Below are 16,666 nucleotides of genomic sequence, written 5' to 3'. Positions count from 1 at the left end.
TGCATGGCACCATGCCCAGCTAATTTTTGTATTTTTAGTAGAGATGGGGTTTCACCATATTGGGCAGGCTGGTCTTGAACTCCTGACTTTGTGATCTGCGCACCTCACACTCCCAAAGTGCTGGGATTACAGGTGTGAGCCACCGTGCCCAGCCATGCCCTGCTAATTTTAAAACATTTTTTAGAGCCAGGGTCCCACTTTGTTGCTCAGGCTGGTCTCAAACTCCTGGCTTCCAGCATTCCTCCCACCTCAGCCTCCCAAAGTGCTGGGATTACAGGCATGAGCCACCGCACCCAGCCTTCTTTTCTAATACAGGTATTTATAGCTATGAATTTCTCTCTGAGCACTGCTTTTGTTGGAGCCCGTAAGTTTTGGTTTATCTTCATTTTCATTCATTGAAAAAAATATTTTCTCATTTCCCTTGTCATTTCTTCTTTGACTTGTTGGTTATTTAGGAGTGTGTTGCTTTATTTTTGCATATTTGTGAATGCATTTACTTTTCAATTTTAGAATCAACCCATGGTGCTATTATAGAATACTTATCTGTAATTACAAAATAGAATGTGAATGTTCTCAGCCAGACAATATGAAAGAAAAGGTACGGCTGATAGAGGTGGGGAAGTAGCCATGGAGAGAGAAAAGATGGAAGGCCAAATGTCCTCATTTTTACAAAGTAGGAAGTTAAGGGATACAGTCTGCGGTTGATGGAGCAGGAAATGAAGGTGTACTGTATTGTCATTTTTGTCATAAATTGGGCAAAACACATATGTATGGATCTATAATAGTTTTTAAAACTGTATTAACATATTAACTTGAATTGGTGATTAACAAATTGATCTTCATGGAGTCTCTGAATGAGATTATCTTTTTTATGACTTTCTAAAGAGAAATCATCCTGGTAATTTTATTAGTTTCTCGTTTCATTGCACACCGGATTCTTGTTTTACTAATATTTCTTTTTTCTTTATATATATATTTTTTGCCCTCAAGATCACTGTGGTAAGAAATATTATTTTGTTGATTTAACATTTCTTATTTTTCCCAGGCTGAGGCAGCTAAATTAGTTCCAATGGGTTTCACCACTGCAACTGAATTCCACCAAAGGCGGTCAGAGATCATACAGATTACTACTGGCTCCAAAGAGCTTGACAAACTACTTCAAGGTGTAGTAATCCCTTATTCTGTGTTGTGAACTCTAGTTAGGAAAGCTTCCAGGTTATGGAACAAAACTGAAATGTTTAGGTAGCATTTACTTGTTAGATAATGATAAAGAGATAAAAGAAGGCCAGGTGCAGTGGCTCATGCCTGTAATCTCAGCACTTTAGGAGGCCAAGGTGGGCAGATCACCTGAGGTTAGGAATTTGAGACCAGCCCAGCCAAGATGGAGAAACCTATTAAAAGTACAAAATTAGCTGGGCGTGGTGGCACATGCCTGTGATCCCAGCTACTCGGGAGGCTGAGGCAGGAGAATTGCTTGAACCTGGAAGATGGAGGTTGCTGTGAGCCAAGAATGCGCCACTGCACTCTAGCCTGGGTGACGAGCAAAACTCTGTCTCAAAAAAAAAGAGAGATAAAGAAAGTATCTACATTGAAGAGGTAAGACTGCTGCAAGGTAGGCCCTTATTTATAAAATACTACACTTACCTGCAAATTAAAGAATTTAGTCTCCATTTAATATTGCATTGAGAGAGTAAGCTCCTTTTGCTTAAGGAAGTAACTATAATTATAACCTCCTCTACCACAAGGTTGAAAGCCTGATGACTGGTTAAAACATCCATGTTTGAATACTACTCATTGTGTACACACTAATCTTCAGGACTTCAGGGAAAACTATAAAGCTTTCGACCTTATTATTTATTTTTAGAGACGGGGTCTCACTCTGTCACCCGGAGTGCAGTGGCATGGTCTCAGCTCACTGCAACCTCTGCTTCCTGGGCTCAAGTGATCTTCTAGCCTCAGTCTCCCCAGAGCTAGGACTACAATCATTTACTTCCTGGCTAATTTTTTTTTTTTTTTTTTGAGACAGGGCCTCACTATGTTGTCCAGCTGGTCTCGAAATCCTGAGCTCAAGCCATTCTTCTGCCTCAGCCTCCAAAACTGCTGGGATTATAGGCTTGAGCCACCTCTCCTGGCCCAATGTCGGTTTTCTTTCCTTTTTTTTGAGACAGAGTCTTGCTCTGTTACCCAGGCCAGAGTGCAGTGGCATAATCTCAGCTCACTGCAGCCTCCACCTCCTGGGTTCAAGTGATTCTCCTGCCTCAGTCTCCCAAGTAGCTGGGACTACAGGCGAGTGCCACCACGCCCAGCTAATTTTTGTATTTTTAGTAGAGATGAGGTTTCACCATGTTGGCTAGGTTGGTCTTGAACTCCTGACCTCAGATGATCTACCCACCTCAGCATCCCAAAGTGCTGGGATTACAGGCGTGTGCCACTGTGCCCAGCCCCCAATGTCCGTTTTCTAATAGCAGTGCTGTACTATCACTATGCAAGATGTTAACACTACAGAAGGCTAGGTGCATAGAACCTCCCTATGGTTTTGCTTGTTTGTTTGAGACAGAGTCTTGCACTGTTGCCCAGGCTGGAGTGCAGTGGCATGATCTAGGCTCACTACAAGCTCTGCCTCCCAGGTTCACGCCATTCTCCTGCCTCAGCCTCCCCAGTAGCTGGGACTACAGGTGCCTGCCACCACACCCGGCTAATTTTTTGTATTTTTAGTAGAGACGGGGTTTCACCATGTTAACCAGGATGGTCTCAATCTCCTGACCTCATGATCCGCCCGCCTCAGCCTCCTAAAGTGCTGGGATTACAAGCGTGAGCCACTACGCCCGGCCTTGTTTGTTTTTTTTTTTTAAAGACAGAGTCTTGCTCTGTTGCCCAGGCTAGAGTGCAGTGGCACGATCTCAGCTCACTGCAACCCCTGACTCCCGGGTTCAAGCGATTCTCCTGCCTCAGCCTCATGAGTAGCTGGGATGACAGGCCTCTGCCACCGTGCCTGGCTAAGTTTTGTATTTTTAGTAGAGACAGGGTTTCACCATCTTGGCCAGGCTGGTCTCAGACTCCTGACCTCCTGATCTATCCACCTCAGTCTCCCAAAGTGCTGGAATTACAGGCGTGAGTCACTGCACCCAGCTGTTTTTTTTTTTTTTTTTTTTTTTTTTGAGACAGAGTCTTGCTCTGTCGCCCAGGCTGGAGTGCAGTAGCGTGATCTCGGCTCACTGCCACTTCCACCCCCCGGGTTCAAGTGATTCTTCTGCCTCAGCCTCCCAAGTAGCTGGGACTACAGGCATGGGCCACCATGCCTGGCTAATTTTTGTATTTTTAGTAGAGATGGTGTTTCACCATATTGTGCCCAGCCTTTTTTTTTTTTTTTTTAGAAGGCGTCTCACTCTGTCACCCAGGCTGGAGTGCAGTGGTGTGATCTCGGCTCACTGCAACCTCTGCCTCCCAGGTTCAAGTGATTCTCGTGCTTCAGCCTGCTGAGTAGCTAGGATTACAGGTGCCCATCACCATGTCCAGCTGATTTTTGTATTTTTAGTAGAGACGAAGTTTCACAATGTTGGCCAGGCTGCTCTCAAGCTCGTGACCTCAGGTGATTCGCCTGCCTTGGCCTCCCAAAGTGCTGGGATTACAGGCATGAGCCACCGCACCTAGCCTTATTTGCAACTATCTATAAATCTATAATTTTTTTTTTTTTTGAGACGGAGTCTCGCTCTGTCGCCCAGGCTGGAGTGCAGTGGCGTGATCTCGGCTCACTGCAAGCTCCGCCTCCCGGGTTCACGCCATTCTCCTGCCTCAGCCTCCCGAGTAGCTGGGACTACAGGCGCCCACAACCGCGCCCGGCTAATTTTTTGTATTTTTAGTAGAGACGGGGTTTCACTGTGGTCTCGATCTCCTGACCTTGTGATCCGCCCGCCTCGGCCTCCCAAAGTGCTGGGATTACAGGCGTGAGCCACCGCGCCCGGCCTATAAATCTATAATTATTTCAAAATACTTTTAGTTTGTTTTTTTTTTTTTTTTTTTTTGAGACGGAGTCTCACGCTGTTGCCCAGGCTGGAGTGCAGTGGCGCTATCTCGGCTCACTGCAAGCTCCACCTCCCGGGTTCCCGCCATTCTCCTGCCTCAGCCTCCTGAGTAGCTGGGACTACAGGCGCCCGCCACCGCGCCCGGCTAATTTTTTGTATTTTTAGTAGAGACGGGGTTTCACTGTGGTCTCGATCTCCTGACCTTGTGATCCGCCCGCCTCGGCCTCCCAAAGTGCTGGGATTACAGGCTTGAGCCACCGCGCCCGGCCAGTTTGTTTGTTTTGAAACAGGGTCTCACTGTGTCGCCTAGGCTGGAGTGCAGTGGCATGATCTCGGCTCACTGCAGCTTCTGCCTCCCAGGCTCAAGTGATCCTCTCATCTTAGCTCTTGAGTAGCTGGCACTACAGGCACCCACCACCATGCCCGGCTAATTTTTGTATTTTTTGTAGAGACAGGCCTTCACCATGTTGCCCAGGCTGGTCTCAAACTCCTGAACTCAAGCAATCAGCCCACCTCAGCTTCCTAAAGTGCTGGTATTACAGGCCTGAGCCACCATGGCTAGCCTCAAAATACATTTTTGAAAAATCGGTTGTTGGAAATTGAATTTTTAATTTATGTAAATATCCTTCTCTTGAGCTCCAAGAACATTTCTGTGACTACAGTTTCTAAATGTTTGTATTATGCTAAGAGGTATTTCTTATTGCTCTTTTAGGTGGAATTGAGACTGGATCTATCACAGAAATGTTTGGAGAATTCCGAACTGGGAAGACCCAGATCTGTCATACACTAGCTGTCACCTGCCAGGTGAGCTACTGGGGCTATGGCTAATCAAATAAGCAAACATTACTTCATTCCTGCTAGTTGCAAGCATCTGTTAGGATGGCCGTAAAAGGCAGTGTCTCTGTCCTCAGGAATCTTATAGCTGTTAATAGTTAGAAAATAGACTCCTACTGCAAAATTCTTCCATGTCATGGAAACTTCCAAATCATTGATCTCCTTTCAGGTACACTGATTTCACATACTTTCCTACCAGGCCTTTCCTGGCTTTACCTGCTTTTTTTTTTTCCTGTTTTTGAGACATTCTCGCTCTGTCGCCCTGGCTTGAGTGCAGTGGTGTGATCTCAGCTCACTGCAACCTCCTTTCCGGTTCAAGTGATTCTCCATCAGCCTCCTGAGTACCTGGGATTACAGGTGCCCACCAGCATGCCCGGCTAATTTTTGTGTTTTTAGTAAAGACGGGGTTTCACCATGTTGGCCAGGCTGCTCTTGAACTCCTGACCTCAAGTGATCCACCCTCCTCGGCCTCCCAAAGTGCTGGGATTACAGCCGTAAACCACTGTGCCCAGCCCTCTATCTTCTTCATTAGTCTAGATTTTATGATTCATCATTAAAGTAATTCTCTTGCAAATAGCCTCAGTTTACATACCCACTTGAAGAGATGCCAACCTTAGATGAAACTCATCTGTCTTCTCAGTGTCTGTACCCAAATAGCAGATTACGCTGGAGAAAAATCATATAATAAAGCTGACTGACTTCACTTTAAATTCAAGATGACTGGCCAGGCATGGTGGCTCACGTCTGTAATCCCAGCACTTTGGGAGGCCAAGCTGGGCGGATCACTTGAGGTCAGGAGTTCAAGACCAGCCTGACCAACATGGTGAAACCCCGTCTCTACTAAAAATACAAAAATTAGCTGGGCGTGTTGGCACGTGCCTGTAATCCCAGCTACTTGGGAGGCTGAGGCGGGAGAATCGCTTGAACCTAGGAGGCGGAGGTTGCAGTGAGCTGAGATCGCACCATTGCATTCCAGCCTGGTCAAAGAAGTGAGACTGCCTCAAAAAAAAAAAAAAAAAGGAAAAAGAAAAAAAACGAAAAAATTCAAGATAACAAACTTTTACCGGTCAAAACTTCTTGGCAAGTCTACTTTCTCCATTTAGGTGTACTTTCCCACTGAGTTAGACAGGCATCTCATAATCTCATACTTTGTCTTCTGTTATCATAACTTTATGCTCCTCTTCAACTCTCATTCTCAGCCAATAACCTAACTGCTCTTTGCATCAAATCTACATTTGTGCCCATCTTTTCTTATCTCAGATTGCAATGGAGAAAGTGTCCCTTTTCTTCTCAAAGGCCCATTCTATCAATGATTTGGTTACCATCTCCTGCCACCTTCTCAAGGACTCTACTCCTTCCATTTTCTCTTATACCTCTCTAGGAGATTATCCTCATTAGTATACAAATATGCCTACTGTCTCCTCCATTAGGAAAGAACTTTCCGTGGACCGCTTCAGTTTCTTTCTCCTTTACTTATGCTCCCATTTGTGGGTAGATTTGGAAACAGACACAGTGGGTTAAATAATTTCCCAGTACATTGTATTTAAGTAGCAGATACTGGACTCAAACCAGACTTCAGAGATGATGTTCTTTTTTTTTTTTTTTTTGAGACTGAGTCTGGCTCTGTCGCCCAGGCTGGAGTGCAGTGGCCGGATCTCAGCTCACTGCAAGCTCCGCCTCCCGGGTGCACGCCATTCTCCTGCCTCAGCTTCCCGAGTAGCTGGGACTACAGGCGCCCGCCACCTCGCCCGGCTAGTTTTTTGTATTTTTTTTAGTAGAGACGGGGTTTCACCATGTTAGCCAGGATGGTCTCGATCTCCTGACCTCATGATCCGCCCGTCTCGGCCTCCCAAAGTGCTGGGATTACAGGCTTGAGCCACCGCGTCCAGCCGATGATGTTCTTAAAACTTCATAAGAGGCCAGTCACGGTGGTTCATGCCTGTAATTCCAGTACTTTGGGAAGCCAAAGTGGGAGGATCGCGTGAGGCCAGGAATTTGAGACCAGCCTGGGCAACATAGTGAGACCCGCCTAGGCAACATAGTGAGACCCTGTTTCTGAGACGCTGTTTCTAAAAGCAAGCAAAAAAAAAAAAACAATTATTAACCCAGCATGATGGTGTGTACCTGTGATCCTAGCTACTCAGGAAGCTGAGGAGAGAGAATCTCTTGAGCCTAGGAGGTCAAGGCTCCAGTGACTGGGATCATGCCACTGCATGTTTTCTGCTGTATTGCTAGTGCCTAAGGCAGTGCTTAGCACTCAGTAAACAATAAATGCTTGAATGGGTGGAGATAATAGATGTCCAAAAACATGCCTGATATATAAAATTAATGTCATAGAGGAAATGGGTTAGCCGTTTAACGAATAGAAAGCGGTAATTTCACCCTAGAGTGATGATGGAATACTTTATAGAGAAAAGATATTGGACCAGACTTCTGAAGAATGCTAAATTTGGGAAGGAAGGAAATTAAAAGCATTTAACTGTACAGAAAGGGATGGACAGAGGATGGGAAGGCATAAGTTAGAAAGAAAAGACAATAAATAAGCAAGGTCATTTACCTGGTTCAGAGTTTGTGTAGAAAAGTAGGAGATGGCCGGGCGCGGTGGCTCAAGCCTGTAATCCCAGCACTTTGGGAGGCCAAGACGGGCGGATCACGAGGTCAGGAGATCGAGACCATCCTGGGTAACACAGTGAAACCCTGTCTCTACTAAAAATACAAAAACTTAGCCGGGCGAGGTGGCAGGCGCCTGTAGTCCCAGCTACTCGGGAGGCTGAGGCAGGAGAATGGCGTGAACCCAGGAGGCGGAGCTTGCAGTGAGCTGAGATCCGGCCACTGCACTCCAGCCTGGGTGACAGAGCAAGACTCCGTCTCAAAAAAAAAAAAAAAAAAAAAAAAAAGAAAAGTAGGAGATGATCCTTAAAAATATACATCAAACTGGGCATGGTAGCTCACACCTGTAATCCCAGCACTTTGGGAGGCCAAGGTGGGTGGATCGCTTGAGCTCAGGAGTTTGAGACCAGCCTGAGCAACATGGCAAATCCTCATCTCTACAAATAATATAAAAATTAGCCAGACGTGGTGGCCTGTGCCTGTAGTGCCAGCTACTTGGGAGGTGGAGGCGGGAGAGTCTCTTGAGCTCAGGAGGCCAAGGTTGCCGTGAGTCAAGATTGTATCACCACTACTCTCCAGGCTGGGCAACAGAGCAAGATTTTGTCTCTGTCTCAAAAAAAAAAAAACAAACCCTATTTCAGAAGGTTGAGAAGTTTAAACTTGAGTTTGTGGAGAGTAAGCATTAGCTGGTCAGGACTAAACTAAGATAGTGACACTAAGGAGACATAGGTGAAATATGTTGTAAAGGGCAGCACTTAATGACTGTAAAAAATACACCTCAGCCCAGCTGGGTGTGGTAGCTCCCTCCTGTAATCTCTGCACTTTGGGAGGCGGAGGCAGGCAGATCACGAGGTCAGGAGATCCAGGCCATCCTGGCTCATATGGTGAAACCCCGTCTCTACTAAAAATACAAAAAATTAGCCGGGCGTGGTGGCGGGCGCCTGTAGTCCCAGCTACTCGGGAGGCTGAGGCAGGAGAATGGCATGAACCCAGAAGGTGGAGCTTGCTGTGAGCTGAGATCACGCCACTGCACTCCAGCCTGGGTGAGAGAGCGAGACTCGTCCCCCCCAAAAAAATAAAATACACCTCAGCCCAACGATGTATTACAGTAACTTAGTAAACCTAAAAAGTGTTTTGGGGGGGGAAGACAGTTTTGTTGGCAACGTGAGTACAAGTTTAGAGATGACAGGTTTGAGGTGACAAACCCTAAGTGAAAACTTCTAGCTGTATTGAGAGATGTGGAACTCAGTCTCATTCTGGAAATGAAAGATCCATGAGAAATGGAGGGAGTAGGATATAGAAGAGAAAGCTAACAAACTTTCATCTTTTCTGCAACTTCAGGCAGTGTAATGAGGAACCCTTTTTCCTCATCTAAGTGGGTCCTAATGTTCTCTGGCTTTGAGGAGGTGCCGCATGAGTAGCCAGTCCACAGAGTATCCTCGAACCTGGCCTATGCCCGTGGACCAACTCTTCTGCTATAATCTTTTGAAACTTTATTACAATTTTAGTTAGTTTGAAGAACATGGCATTAGTTTAACCTAGATAGATTATACCCACTTCTGCCATGGACACAACTTACTGTTGGAGATCAAGAATAACTGAAACAAAATCTGCCTTATATCAGTGTTATAGAAGAGGCTTCCGGCCGGGCGCGGTGGCTCAAGCCTATAATCCCAGCACTTTGGGAGGCCGAGACGGGCGGATCACGAGGTCAGGAGTTCGAGACCATCCTGGCTAACACGGTGAAACCCCGTCTCTACTAAAAAATACAAAAAACTAGCCAGGCGAGGTGGTGGGCGCCTGTAGTCCCAGCTACTTGGGAGGCTGAGGCAGGAGAATGGCGTGAACCTGGGAGGCGGAGCTTGCAGTGAGCTGAGATCTGGCCACTGCACTCCAGCCTGGGTGGCAGAGCGAGACTCCGTCTCAAAAAAAAAAAAAAAAAAAAGAGGCTTCCTAGTGTTTTTCTATCCTCAGGACTCAGTTGAGTTCTTTTTTTCTTTTTTTTTTTTTCTTTTTTTTTTTTTGAGATGGGGTCTTGTGCCTGGCAAGTTCTTTTTTTCTTTCTTTTTTTTTTCTTTTTGAGAAGGAGTCTTGCTCTGTTGTCCAGGCTGGAGTGTAGTGGTGCGATCTTGGCTTGCTGCAACCTCCGCCTTCCAAGTTCAAGCCACTTTCCTGCCTCAGCTTCCCAAGTAGCTGGGATTACAGGTGTCTGCCACCACACCCAGCTAATTTTTGTATTTTTAGTAGAGACGGAGTTTCACCATGTTGGCCAGGCTGGTCTTGAACTCCTGACCTCAAGTGATCTGCTCCTCTCGGCCTCCCAAAGTGCTGTGATTACAGGTATGAGCCACCATGCACGGCCTGTGTTCTTATCCTCTCAAAAAAATAGCAGTAGTTTTTAGAACTCAGTTATAGATTTAGACATCCTATGTAAATTATTTTCTTTTGTGTTTTTTCTTGTAAATCAAGTTAAGAACTGTCCTTAATAATTTACTCTGAATTTATTTATTTATTTATGTATTTATTTGGAGTCTCACTCTATCGCCCAGGCTGAAGTGCAGCAGCACAATCTCAGCTCACTGTAACCTCCACCTCCTGGGTTCAAGCAATTCTCCTGCCTCAGCCTCCCAAGTAGCTGGGATTACAGGTGCCTGCCACCACATCTGGGTAGTTTTTTTGTATTTTTAGTAGAGACAGGGTTTCACCATGTTGGCCAGGCTGGTTTCAAATTCCTGACCTCAAGTGATCTGCCTGCCTCGGCCTCCCAAAGTGCTAGGATTACAGGCGCTAACTACCGTGACTGGCCAATTTATCTGACTTTAAGTAATACTTTATTAAAAATGTTTATTGGCTGGGCACCGTGGCTCACACCTGTAATCCCAGCACTTTGGGAGGCCAAGGCGGGTGGATCACGAGGTCAGGAGATCCAGGTCATCCTGGATAACATGGTGAAACCCCATCTCCACTAAAAATACAAAAAATTAGCGGGGCATGGTGGCGGGCGCCTGTAGTCCCAGCTACTCTGGAGGCTGAGGCATGAGAATGGCGTGAACCCGGGAGGCGGAGCTTACAGTAAGCCGAGATCACCTCACTGCACTCCAACCTGGGCGACAGAGCGAGACTCCATCTCAAAAAAAAAAAAAGTTTATTACATTGATGTAATGCTGTTTTACAGTTAAAGATGGTATGTGTCATTAAAAATGTGGATCTAGGGCTGGGCGTGGTGGCTCACACCTGTAATCCCTGCACTTTGGGAGGCCGAAGTGGGTGGATCACGAGGTCAGGAGATCGAGACCGCTCTGGCTAATGCAGTGAAACCCTGTCTCTACTAAAAACATAAAAAATTAGTCGTGTTGGCTGGTGCCTGTAGTCCCAGCTACTTGGGAGGCTGACGCAGGAGAATGGCGTGAACCCGGGAGGTGCAGCTTGCAGTGAGCCGAGACTGTACCACGGCACTCCAGCCTGGGCGACAGAGTGAGACTCCATCTAAAAAAAAAAAACAAATGTGGATTTTGAACGTCGGGTATAGTGGCTCAAGTCTGTAATACCAGTGGTTTGGGAGGCCAAGGTGGTCAAATCTCTTGAGCCCAGGAGTTTGAGAGCAGCCTGAGCAACACAGCAAAATCTTATCTCTATAAATAATAATTTTTAGCCAGGCGCGGTGACTCACACCTGTAATCCCAGCACTTTGGGAGGCCGAGGCGGGCAGATCACGAGGTCAGGAGATTGAGACCATCCTGGTTAACACAGTGAAACCCCGTCTCTACTAAAAATACAAAAAATTAGCTGGGCATGGTGGCGGTCGCCTGTAGTCCCAGCTCCTCAGGAAGCTGAGGTAGGAGAATGGCGTGAACCTGGGAGGCAGAGCTTGCAGTGAGCCGAGATCGCGCCACTGCACTCCAGCCCGGGCGACAGAGCGAGACTCCGTCTCAAAAAAAAAAAGAATAATAATAATAATAATAGTTTTTCAAAAATTAGTCAGGTGTGGTGGCTTGAGCCTGGGAGGTTGAGGCTACAGTGAGCTGTGATTGCATCACTATACTCCAGCCTGGGTGACAAAGCAAGACCCTATCTTAAAAAAAAAATACGGATTTTATTAGGGCCCTGTGTCTTCCATAGTAAACCATATGCAAGAAATGAGAAAATCAGTCTCTGTAGAGACTAATATATCTCAATTTTTTTTCATATTACAGATATGTCCTTCATCAGTCACCACTGTGTTGAGGTGGTGAATGCCATTTCTTAAAAGATAGAAAATACTCTGGTTCTTCATGAATAAAAGTTTATTTAAAAAAAATTTTTTTTTTTTTTGAGGCAGTCTCGCCCTGTCGCCCAGGCTGGAGTGTAGTGTAGTGGCATGATCTCAGCTCACTGCAACCTCTGCCTCCTGGGTTCAAGCAATTCTGTCTCAGCCTCCCCAGTAACTGGGACCACAGGCACACACCACCACCCCCTGCTAATTTTTGTATTGTTAGTAGAGACAGGGTTTCACCATATTGGTTGGGGTGGTCTCGAACTTTTGACCTTAGGTGATCCGCCTGCCTCAGCCTCCCAAAGTTCTGGGATTACAGGTGTGAACCACTGCACCTGGCCCAAGTTTATTTAAATATAACATCAAGTAATCTAGCTTGATAGTCTCCCATTTTTCTTTTTTTTTTTTTTTTTTTTTTTTGAGACGGAGTCTCTCTCTGTCGCCCAGGCTGGAGTGCAGTGGTGCGATCTCGGCTCACTGCAAGCTCCGCCTCCCGGGTTTACGCCATTCTCCTGCCCCAGCCTCCCAAGTAGCTGGGACTATAGGCGCCCGCCACCTCGCCCGGCTAGTTTTTTGTATTTTTAGTAGAGACAGGGTTTCACCGTGTTAGCCAGGATGGTCTCGATCTCCTGGCTTCATGATCCGCCCACCTCGGCCTCTCAAAGTGTTGGGATTACAGTCTGGCTACCATATGTCTTATGAGACAGCCAAGCTAGTATTTCAGTATCGAGTAGACCTAATCCATTGTTAACTATCCTCAGAAATAAATTCTTTTTTTTTTTTTTTTTTTTCTTTTGGAGATTGGGTCTCCGTATGTTGCCCCGGCTGTTCTCAAAGTACTGAGCGCAAGCAGTCTTCCCACCTCAGCCTCCCACATAGCTGGGATTACAGGCAAATGCCTCTGCACCCAGATCCTTATAATCATTAGGAAGAAAGAGTTGTGGGGGGGAGGAGGATACTTAGGAGACCTTTTATGATAATAAGGGAGGAAACATTGAGAAGAGTAAGAGTAAGTTATAGAAGCTGTAGCTATTGCCTGAGCTCCATTAGAAATTTGATAGCTAAAGGGAATTAGGGCTGTTTAAAATGTCACTCTTTTTTTTTTTTTTTTTTTTGAGACGGAGTCTCGCTCTGTCGCCCAGGCTGGAGTACAGTGGTGCGATCTCGGCTCACTGCAAGCTCCGCCTCCTGGGTTTACGCCATTCTCCTGCCTCAGCCTCCTGAGTAGCTGGGACTACAGGCGCCCGCCACCGCGCCCGGCTAATTTTTTGTATTTTTAGTAGAGACGGGGTTTCACCGTGGTCTCGATCTCCTGACCTTGTGATCCGCCCGCCTCGGCCTCCCAAAGTGCTGGGATTACAGGCGTGAGCCACCGCGCCCGGCCAAATGTCACTCTTTTATCCGTCATTTGACATGATGTGTGACCTTTTTAAATAGAAATGTTTTCCCATGTTGTTTTGACAGGGAGTTTTGTAGAATAAATACTTAGACTACAGTACACAATATCTGTAGTTGCCATGGCAACTCAGCATAGCATGCTGGTGCTCCAAAGTTGTACAAATAGAATCCTAGCCTGAGAATGTTTATTAAGTAGTCAAATGATGTCTGTCAACAATAAACTAAAGCAAAATTCTCAAGAAAACATAGCCTGTTAAAATAACATTTGCAGATGGCTGAACAACTATATAGATCGTTGATTTTTATTTTTAAAGAAAAAGAATGCTAATTAATTAATAATAGAAAAGATTACATTTCATTAGCCTGAGAGTTGGAACCAGGGATATAGAGAGGATGTTAGACTATTGCTTAAATCTAAACATGATCTACTCTCATTTGTTCAAATTTATCAATTTAATAAAGTAAAACCCCGTTATGTGTTAGATCTCTCTGTCATAGAAAAGTCATAAAGTTGAGAGCTACAGTTAGGTTACAAAGTGAATTAGCCCATGCTTGTCCAAAATACTACAGTAATTTTAAAATACTGGGCCAGGCATAGTGGCTCATGCTTTTAATTCCAGCACTTTGGGAGGCTGAGGCAGGAGTTCCAGATGAGTGTGGGGAATATGGCGAGACCCCATCTCAATTAAAAAATAAAAATAAAAACAATTCTGAGAAGACAATTTAACACAAGTACCAATTTTAAAAACACATGTGCAGCTGGGCGTGGTGGCTCACGCCTATAGTCCCAACACTTTGAGAGGCTGAGGCGGATGGATCACGACGTCAGGAGTTCAAGAACAGCCTGGCCAAGACGGTGAAACCTCGTCTCTACTAAAAATACAAAAATTAGCCAGGCAGGGTGGTGGGTGCCTATAATCCCAGCTACTTGGGAGGCTGAGGCAGAGAATTGCTTGAACGCAGGAGGCAGAGGTTGCAGTGAGCTGAGATTGTGCCACTGCACTCCAGCCTGGGTGACAGAGCAAGACTCTGTCTCAAAAAAAAAAAAAAAATCACATACCCTTTGACAGAAAATTTGTCTTACAGAACATTTCACATATACGCAAAGATAAATGTACAAAAAATTTATACCAAAGCATCAGTAAAATGGTAAAAGTTAGAAACAAAGTGAATCACTATAAAATGAGAAGAAGTATTGAATTATGGTCCTAAGAAGAGCTAACCTGATGGTATCCCAATCCAATAATAGAAGATGTGTATAGAAGATGGCTATGATGGCACTGGGAGGGCAAAGTGGAAAGGGCCAAATAAGCTGGAGAACAGAGCATGTAATCCATCCCCCTGAGCTTACCCTGGGAGCTTGTCCACTATCCTATTATAAGTCTGCCTACCTATGCCCAATCATCTGTGGCTTTCCTTTGCCAAGGAAGTCTATTCAATTGGAAAAAATTCCCCTGTCATAGTAGCACTTAATATTACCTGGAGGTAGGAGTAAGGGAAACTTCATTCATCTTATTTCCTGGGGACTTAGCCCCCAGAGTGTTAATATTTCCTCCTCTCCAAGAAGCTGAGGCAGCTTCTGCTCTCTGTCTTCTTGGCCACTGGTTCCAAATCTTTCTTTAGGCACCACCCTCTTTTGTTGTATATGTGTCCTTTGCTCCTTCCATGGATTCCCATGTGAAAGATTTTATCTGCCAAATAGTAGCATAATTTTTCCCTTACCAAATTAACAAAGCCTTCCATAACTGTATACACTAAAGTCAGTGCCCTCAAGGTTGGGGAAATCATGTCTTCAGAGTGTACTGTGCTAAACACTTTACATGAATTATTTTATTTAGTTTTTAAAACAATCCCATAAGGTCAGTTTTATTTACATTTTACAGAAAAGGAAGGAATATTCTGAGAATCACATAGTTAAGTGGAAGAACCACTTATGTAAAAGAAGTGTATGAAAATGCATAGAAAATAACCTGGGAAATTATTTCTGGGAGATGGAGAGTGCTGAAAAGGTTTCAGTTTTTACTCTACTTTTTTTTTTTTTTTTTTTTTTTTTTGAGACAGATTCTTACTCTGTCACCCAAGCTGGAGTGCAATGGCACGATCTCACTCACTGTACACTCCGCCTCCTGGTTTCAAGCAATTCTCGTGCCGCAGCCTCCCGAGTAGCTGGGATTACAGGTGTGCACCACCATGCCCGGCTAATTTTTGTATTTTTAGTAGAGACAGGGTTTCACCACGTTGGCCAGGCTGGTCTCAAACTCCTGACCTCAAGTGATCCACTCGCCTTGGCCTCCCAAACTGCTGGGATTACAGGTGTGAGCCACCATGTCCGGCCCTCTACTTCTATGTTGTTTGGATTTTTAATATAAGCACATACTTGTTTGTTTTTGTTTTTGTTTTTGTTTTTGTTTTTTGAGACGGAGTCTCGCTCTGTCGCCCAGGCTGGAGTGCAGTGGCCAGATCTCAGCTCACTGCAAGCTCCGCCTCCCGGGTTCCCGCCATTCTCCTGCCTCAGCCTCCCGAGTAGCTGGGACCACAGGCGCCGCCACCTCGCCCGGCTAGTTTTTTGTGTTTTTAGTAGAGACGGGGTTTCGCCGTGTTAGCCAGGATGGTCTCGATCTCCTGACCTTGTGATCCGCCCGTCTGGGCCTCCCAAAGTGCTGGGATTACAGGCTTGAGCCACCGCGCCCGGCCAGCACATACTTGTTTTGTAATTTCAAAAAAAATTCTCGAAGATAAGAAAAAATTTGGGCCAGGCGCAGTGGCTCGTGCCTATAATCCCAGCACTGTGGGAGGCCAAGGTGGGTGAATCACCTGAGGTCAGGAGTTTGAGACCAGCCTGACCAATGTGGAGAAACCCCATCACTACTAAAAAATACAAAATTAGTCGGGCGTGGTGGTGCGTGCCTGAAATTCCAGCTACTTGGGAGGCTGAGGGAGGAGCATTGCTTGAATCTGGGAGGCAGAGGTTGTGGTGAGCTGAGATCGTGCCATTGCACTCCAGCCTGGGCAACAAGAGCAAAACTCCGTCTCAAAAAAAAAAAAAAAAAAAGAAAGAAAAAATTTGGTTCTCTTAGAACTTTAACGTAAAATGTTCTAAGGGATTTTCCTCAGAATTTAAAGGTGAATTATGACTCCAAAGTAGATTTCTAGAGTGGAAATTAGCCTTTAGCATCATTCACTTAAACTTTGTAGAAAAATTCAAAGGTATCTGGTATGGGATGGGTAGCCTAAAGCAGAGATTTCCTTGAGGGGCTCATGAGACAGTTTTCATGGCATTTCATTTACTTCTCTTTTCTTTCCTTTTTGATTTCTTTTCAAAATTCTTTCTACTACTTATTTTTCTGTTTTCTCCAATTATTCATTTTAAATATCTTGTTTATACTATTGGAGCAAATATGTTTTTTTCTTTCTTGCTCACACTTGAAATTTGCTATGGACGCTCCGAGGGCATTGACAAGCCCCTTTAGTACCCCTGAAGAATGAATTGCTCAATAAAGTGAAGTGTAAGTTTGATTTAGACATGCTAAGATTAACTGGGCTTTGGATC

General features: G+C 45.2%; 1 protein-coding gene across 5 annotated transcripts in view; it reads left to right on the top strand.

Annotated features, from left to right (window-relative positions):
• The window catches only part of LOC105493187 (RAD51 recombinase), a 42,183-nt gene that overhangs the window by 11,252 nt on the left and 14,265 nt on the right, over window positions 1-16,666 (top strand). For all 5 annotated transcript variants that reach the window (XM_071067085.1, XM_071067087.1, XM_071067083.1 and 2 more), the window contains exons 4-5: window positions 1,046-1,163; window positions 4,735-4,826. In XM_071067085.1, the coding sequence (XP_070923186.1) occupies window positions 1,046-1,163; window positions 4,735-4,826 (210 nt within the window). The remainder of the gene's footprint in view (window positions 1-1,045; window positions 1,164-4,734; window positions 4,827-16,666) is intronic.

Source organism: Macaca nemestrina, chromosome 7, assembly GCF_043159975.1.
Source record: "Macaca nemestrina isolate mMacNem1 chromosome 7, mMacNem.hap1, whole genome shotgun sequence".
NCBI lineage: Eukaryota > Metazoa > Chordata > Mammalia > Primates > Cercopithecidae > Macaca > Macaca nemestrina.
The sequence above is the reverse complement of the archived record's forward strand: the minus strand, read 5'-3'. Positions and strand labels throughout refer to the sequence as shown.